At 37.8% G+C, this 8077-nt stretch overlaps 1 protein-coding gene across 2 annotated transcripts in view; it reads left to right on the top strand.

Moving 5' to 3' along the window:
• Positions 1–3531, top strand: part of SNX13 (sorting nexin 13) — a 132053-nt gene extending 128522 nt beyond the window's left edge. For both annotated transcript variants that reach the window (XM_063452396.1, XM_063452395.1), the window contains exon 26: positions 375–3531. In XM_063452396.1, coding sequence (XP_063308466.1) covers positions 375–622 — 248 coding nt within the window. In that variant the 3' untranslated portion in view covers positions 623–3531. The remainder of the gene's footprint in view (positions 1–374) is intronic.
• The last annotated feature ends 4546 nt before the right edge of the window (positions 3532–8077 follow it).

An 8077-nucleotide genomic window follows, 5' to 3' on the forward strand; every position in this document is an offset into this window, starting at 1 on the left:
GAATGTTATATATATATATATATATATATATATATATATATATATATATATATATATATATATATACACATAATTAGTACCTATGGTCTTCTCTAATAACGACATGTGTAAATTAGGGAAGGTATTTGTTATATTCTGCTTTTAAAGACTTGGAGAAAAGCCTTCGAGAACGTAGCAGGGCTTTACATTCAGAAAAATAATTGCAATGAAGAATGTTTCAGAGCTTTAAAATAAGCCGGTTCTTTTCTCACAGCCATCTTCAAGCTAGGTTTGGTTTTAGAATGTTTACTGATTTTATATTGTTTTAATTTTATAGCCATAAGACTATCTGTACTACCATACCACCATATTGATTGCAACGTTTTGTTCCTTAGATGAACTGAAGCACATAATTGGCGCAGAAACAACCCGAAAAGGGATCCTAAGGGTCTTTGAAATGTTTCAGCACAACCAGCTGAATAGGAGACTTGTCTATGTTTTTTTAGAGGGCTTCTTGGAAACCTTATTTTCACAATATAAGTTCCACGAGCTATTCAATAAACTGCACTCCAGATCAGAACGAATGCAGAAATATAAACAGAGACTACAATCTTCTCAAGCGCCTTCTTTACAGAAAAGGTGACACTCCAGACAGCCAAGAGGTGCTCGAAAGACTTGTAGTGTTTTATCCAGAAGTTCCTCATCAGTGGCTTGGACTTCTTTCTGGAGCCGAAGAACACCTAGAGATGTTTTTGCACCAGTCATTTAGTGTCATATATACTACTAACGCATCCATAAAACGTGTTAACTCTTCTCATTCTTACCTGCTGTAAGACAGTCACCTTGGTTTGTATATCTTAAAATGTTTTGGTGCATCTTACAACACTGAGAAGATACTGTAGCTGATCAAGTAATTTTAATCATCTATGGTCAGGATCTCTCGGTTTCTGACAAATGGGAATGACGGAAGTAAGCTATGGTTTCCAGTGATGAAGACATGCCAGATTGTATTTTTCTATATAAAATTCAAGCACAAATGCAGTAGTAAGTTGAAGAATCAAGCTAGATTGTGTTGATGCTGGGAGATTGTGCAATGTAACTGTAATCAACTCATAATTGTTGCGCTTACATAAAGACCTTGTAGGTCTGGGTCAATTTTCCTGTGCACTAATTGAATTTGCACAGTGACGTTCCAGAGAGTTCAGTAGTGAGAAAACACTCCAAAACCAGAGTCTCACGTTTTCTTCCCATCATCTATGTTCAAAAACAACCTTATATGACTGTCAAAATTGACTCATTTTGGGTCATCTGTTATCCTTGACATTGAAGCATAATGTAGGTTTTCTGTATATTTGCTTTCATGGTGGGATTTTCTCTTTTGCTTTCCCCTCCTTTTTTAAATCTTCTTTTTTCTTTATTTCAGAGAAGAGACCACCTTAATCCTAATAAAATAGGTGGTGTGACACTCTTGGTAATAGCTGATCTCGGATCTCCAGCACCCCTGGGGGAGCTCTGTAAAATCTGTGGTCCCCCACAATAGAATCAGAATACAATCCATGGGCTACACAATGTAGGTGCTCAATAATTAAGTTTATTGGTGCTCGCAGGACACAACAAAAAAAAAAACTGTGACTTTTTGGCCTGTACGACTTTGTATTCTGATTCCACCTTAATCCTTAGCGAGCGTTGTCTGGATGAGCTAAATAACCTTTTAAAATGAGTTTTGAGCTATTTAATGTGGTTATACATATTGTCTAGATTTTTTTTAAATATACTTTTAAAACACCGCAATATGATTTTTGAACTGGCAATTGGGAAGCTTTGTGAGCACTGTGGTGTTGTTTGTCTTTACTAAGTAAAGAAATCTTTGGCAGACTTGCACTTGCAAAAATACTTGTTAATCTTGAAATGATTCCACTGTAATTGAAAATTATGGAGAGAACAATTTGCAGTCATTTTTTAATATTCTACTTCAAAAGTAATGTACCGGGTAGGTGGTATAACATTCATGTAGTTATTGGACAGTAGTTTAATAATTCTTTACTTGGATTCTGGATAAGTATGTCTGTATTCTATGAAATCATGGCTTTGCAACCCAGGTTTAAACTGTATAGATGGCTGCTACTTTGGTTTAGTTTACACTTACATGCATTGTTTAAAGGAATTGATTTGCTAAACATTAAATTTAAATTATAGGCAAAATAATGTTGTAAAAAAAAAAAAAACTATTTCCAACTCTTGTATCGTGGCCAAAAAACTGTGCAATACAATTTTTAATTCCCCACAAATCATGATTCAATATATAAGCCCATATGCTTGGATATTACTTGTCTTTTGACACCCACATTCATTCTATTGTATGATTGTACTTGATTTCAGAGGCTCCATTTTTAGTTGAAGAGATTTGAGATGTATTTGAGGTATTTGGATAGTTGTAGATCAGAGATTATTGTCCTAAAGGAAAGTCTACATCTACATAGTTCTCAGTGCTGTATCATCCCACGTGAATTACAATCTTACTAGGAAATTGTGTGATAGAAATATTCATGATCACTTAATTTTCTTGCCTCAGGTTTTTAAGTTTTTGTTTGTTTGTTTGTTTGTTTGTTTTTTTTGAGTGCAGCGCTGATCTTTGACTTGCTACACTCCAACATTTACAGTGATGTAGTCCAAGAGATCTTGTTGTTCAACTGCATTTTCCTACATCCTGTTGCAAGCAGAGAGGATTATGGGCAGACCCGTGTTTTCATTCTATGCTGCCATTTTTCTCAGTAGATGGTATATTTAGGATTGAAATAGTAATTGCAGTATAGCAAAACCAAGATGGTGGCAAGTTGTCTGCTCTGCTCTATTGGCTTTTTTTTTGTCATACTTCAACTTTACATACATAGTATACGGTAATCATAATAGCCATATTTTGTTGTATGTGTGACTATGGCATTTTGTTATATTCTCATTACCCCCCCCCCCCCCCCCCCCCTCTGTGAGTGTATTCAGGCTTAAACAAATTGTCACAAAGTGGAGATCATGTAAACTCATTTTAATAAAAAATAATTTTATCATATTTAACTAAAACCTTCCTTATTAACTAAATCTGGCTCAGTGCAGCCGGTGATGTTCCAGACTGTGAAATTGTTGGTATCCCTGCCAACAAACCACTGTACAATGTGATTGAATCAGATCTTTTAACGGCACTGGCATGTACGGCAGTATCAGTCGGCATACAGGTGCTTTGTTGTGTTGCTGAAAATTCTTCTACCATTGTCCAGACTAAAAGCACTTGTTTTAACCTTAATCGTTCCCAAAATAAAAGTTAAAAAAATAAAATAATGTAGAAAGGATTAAATGTTTGGTCAGCTAATTTCCAAGCTTGCGCTGCTGGCATTTATGAAACGTGTGTACACTTTTAAACTAAAATACAAGACTTTTACTGGCCAAAAGTTTAAATCTGTGTGTAATATTTCATTCATATCCGCAGTTGCCCTTCACCACAAACTTTTAGTTATGTACGCTGAAATTTAAGAAGTTTTGCAGAAAAAAAATTTACCTTCCGGTTTTGTATATATTGTGATGTGTTTTCTACTGTGTCATGTGCACAGGAAATCTCACTCTATCTGCAACATAACTAAAAGTTACCCAGAAGTCAAACTGCTGCTTTAATGCATGGGTATTACAATGACTGTAAAATGTTTTTTTTTTGTTTGGGTTTTTTATATTTCAAAGGGTGGAAATAGAGATTGAATTATGTTCTGTCTTCAACATCTAACATTCCTTTTTTGATGCACCTCTTTATTTAAAGACTTGTTTTAAAAGTCTTGTTTGTCACTCCATATTCCTAATTGTTTTGCATTGAAAGAGAATCATTTGAGTGTCTCCCAAACTATTTAAATATCCTATGAGTATAGCCAAAATGGTGCATACATATCATTGTACAGTTCATAATACCGTAGCTATATGTGCCTAACTCTTCTATCAGTGCTGTTTCCACCTGTCAATATATATTTTTTTCTTTCAAACCAAGAACAAATTTGAATGTTACAATGCATTTTATGGGTTGAGAAGAACATTTTTATTTACTGTTTGCAATATGTTTTCTCCAACTGAAAAGCTGGAATAATGATTACACTAATAAAGTATTAACAAACAAATGTACTGTTTATTTGTCCACTACATATTTTAGTAGATTAAGTAACCATGCTAGGCTGATCAATATAAAAAAGCAACAATACATGATATTGTGGACTATATAAAACCACTGAACATAAAACATACACAGTCCAGAACATTCACTCATTCAGTAAACAGCAGTTCCAAAGCTCACAGAATGTAATAGGTATCTTTAAAAAAAATTATATATATATATATATATATATATATATATATTTATATATATATATATATATATAATGGAGATTTAGTTACAGTACTGTATATGATTATACATTGCTTAAGCCTGCCACAACGTCAATGAATTTTGGGTTGGTCCTACCCTAGCAGCCTAATGCCTGCTCTTGTGAGTACATTGGCTTTGTGTATCTAGTCTGGGTTTGACATATGCCAGGAGAACAATACCAATCTGACTGCATTGTGCTAACTTTGTGGGATCAGTTTAGTGAAGGCTATTCTCTATTCCAGCAGGACTGTGCCTCAGTGCACCTCACAATTTCTCTACTGGGTGAATGGGCAAAATTTCCCACAGAAACACTCCAAAATCGCAATGCCATAAAAGTTCCTGTTAGTGTAATGATCAGCTGTGTCAATTCTGTTGCTTATATTTAGGGTATATTGCACTACAAATGAAAATGAAGCTGGATCTAAATATTTGTTCAATCCACTACTATTAACCCCTTACGGACGGAGGACGGTTCAGGACCGTTATCGGCATTTTTGCGTTGCCGACCGGTGACGGTCCTGAACCGTCCTAACCGTCCAATGTACTTACCCGATCGCCGTCGTTCCCTCGGCGGTGCTCCCGGTGTGGGGAGACTGCCTGCAGCCCAGATAGTCTCCCCATGGCGGTTTAGGACCCCTGTGGCCATGTGATCGCCAACAGGGCGACCACATGGTCACAATAGGTGTCCTAGTCTCTGCCTGCAGGGGGACTGTCTGTGCTGACAGGCAGTCTCCCTGCAACTGTAAAATCAGTGTAAAATCAAAAAAAAATGTAAAGTTATAGTTAATAAAAAAAAATATTATTATATATGATATATAGACATATATTATACCTATATAATATGTCTATATATCATATATAATGTCATGCTAAGTGTATTTTTATATTAATATGTACATATATTAATATAAAATTACACTTATAATTAATTTACACACGTGTATATATATATAATATATATAATAACTATATATATTGTATATATATATTATTATAAAATACGAATAATAAATAATTTAAATTAAATTAAAAAAATTAAAAAAAAATTATATATCTATACGAAATTTTATTCTAACTGTATTTTGATATTAATATATATATATTTATATCAAAATACACTTAGAATGAAATTGTATATATATCTATGTATATATAAATAAATAAAAAGAATGCAAACTATTCATATGTCCATATACAAAATTACATAATTATATAAATATACACGTAGACTTCAAATATATAAATATGCATATATATTTAAATTCTACGTGCGTATTTATGTAATATTTTTACATAATTAAGTTATTTTATTGATTGCAATTTAAGGGACCTGCCTGCCAACCCAGGCCGAAAGTACAGAGAATTTAATTTGCTATCACTGTATTTTACCCTGTAACGTTCTACGACACCCTAAAACCTGTACATGGGGGGTACTGTTTTACTCTGGAGACTTCGCTGAACACAAATATGATTCAAAACAGTAAAACATATCACAGCGATGATATTGTCAGTGAAAGTGACTTTTTTTGCATTTTTCACACACAAACAGCACTTTTACTGATGATATAATTGTTGTGATACATTTTCCAGTTTTGAAACACTAATATTTGTGTTCAGCAAAGTCTCCTGAGTAGAACAGGACCCCCCATGTACAGGTTTTATAGCGTTTTTGAAAGTTACAGGGTCAAATATTTTTACATTGAAAATGGCCAGGTTGGTTACGTTGCCTTTGAGAGCGTATGGTAGCCCAGGAATGAGAATTACCCCCATGATGGCATACCATTTGCAAAAGAAGACAACCCAAGGTATTGCAAATGGGGTATGTCCAGTCTTTTTTAGTAACCACTTAGTCACAAACACTGGCCAAAATTAGCGTTCAATTTAGTTTTTTACTTTTTTCACACACAAACAAATATGAACGCTAACTTTGGCCAGTGTTTGCGACTAAGTGGCTACTAAAAAAGTCTGGACAATACCCCATATTGAATACCCTGGGTTGTCTACTTTTAAAAAAAATATGTACATGTGGGGTGTTATTTAGCAATTTATGACAGATAATAGTGTTACAATGTCACTATTGATACATTTTAAAAATGTATGTTTTGAAACCGCAATATCCTACTTGTACTTATAGCCCTATAACATGCAAAAAAATAGCAAAAAGCATGTAAACACTGGGTATTTTTGAACTCAGGACAACATTTTGAATCTATTTAGCAGTTTTTTTCATTCGCTTTTGTAGATGAGTAAAAGATTTTTCACATAAAATTCAAAAAACATGTATTTTTTTCAATTTTTCATCATATTTTTTCATTTTTTTAAAAATTAAATTACATGAGATTGATCATTTCCGGGGCGTGGCTTGGAGGCCGAGAGGAATGGCAGCTTAACCTGAGAGCTCCCCGCAGGCTTATCTAGAATCCTCGTCCATCCACTCCCTACAACTACAAAATGGGCAAAACACACCGCTCATCACAAGCTGGTAAGCCCGCAGACACAAGCAAGGGCACCCCGGCGTCCACATTACACAAATACCTGAAAACCCCGGCGGACCTGGCTTCACAGGCCTCGACGGATTCCGGGACCTCGTGGGCCTCGCGCCCTCATTCCCCAAACACAGAACCATGCACGGAAACCCCCGACTTCAACCCCCACCCAGAGCCCACACCGGACTGGGTGACCTTAATCCGGGCACTACCCACCAAGGCAGACCTCAAGGAGGCGAACTCTGAGCTCCGAAACTCCATCACGGCAGAGCTCCACTCCCTCCGAGAAGAACTGCAGGGCCTGCACCAAAAGGTATCCCAGCTGGAAGCGGACAGTGACCATCTGACTGCCACACAAAACGCCACTACAAATACCCTGAAGGTACATGAGGCACAACTACGCCAGATGGCCTTGCACCTCGAAGACCTGGACAATAGGGGACGCAGACAAAATATCCGGATTAGGGGGATTCCGGAAGAATTGGATCAGACCACTCCGATCCGCGTAACACTCACGGGACTATTTAACAGGCTCCTCGGACGGCCTGAAACCACGCACATCGAATTCGTGCGGGCACACAGGGCCCTGAGACCCAGGGGCGGGGGGGGATGGGGGGAGGGAAGCTACATGCCCTGAGGCAGCCTGGGACCCCGCTAGAGGTACAACACCGTGAGAGACAGGTAGCTCACATCCGAGCACATCCTACCCGGCCCACCATCACTACCCCCTAGTCCAGACACAAGACCTAAGTCGACTTTAGCGAACCCCCCCCTGGCGGAGGGGCGAGGGGGGCGTCCCTGGCTGGACCGTACCGCGGAGGTGATACCGCCCTGTGAGGAACCGGTGGGGGAGCAGAAGCGGGGGCCGATGCTGGTGCGGTTCACCCGGGGCACGACCCCCCTGTTTGATAGCAATAGGGGAGTTAATCCGACACTAAATCCAGAGAACGGAGGACGAGTATAGGGCCTACCTCGACCTAGGGATGGGTGCAAGACACTAAGGAATGCAAACTTGAAATCTGAACCCACCCCCGGCAACCGCTAAAATCACGGACGGGGTACCCCCCCCACCCACACCATGAGAGTCGCATACTGTCCTAACCTCCACACAAAATCAGGGAACAGAATAGAACTTATAACCGTAGAGTAGCATGGAAAAGCCGAAACCAATCCTGAGGAATGGGGAAGCGGGACTTTTTCTAAGGTAGACAAATGCTCA

The sequence above is a fragment of the Pelobates fuscus genome, chromosome 4 (genome assembly GCF_036172605.1).
Source record: "Pelobates fuscus isolate aPelFus1 chromosome 4, aPelFus1.pri, whole genome shotgun sequence".
Lineage (NCBI taxonomy): Eukaryota > Metazoa > Chordata > Amphibia > Anura > Pelobatidae > Pelobates > Pelobates fuscus.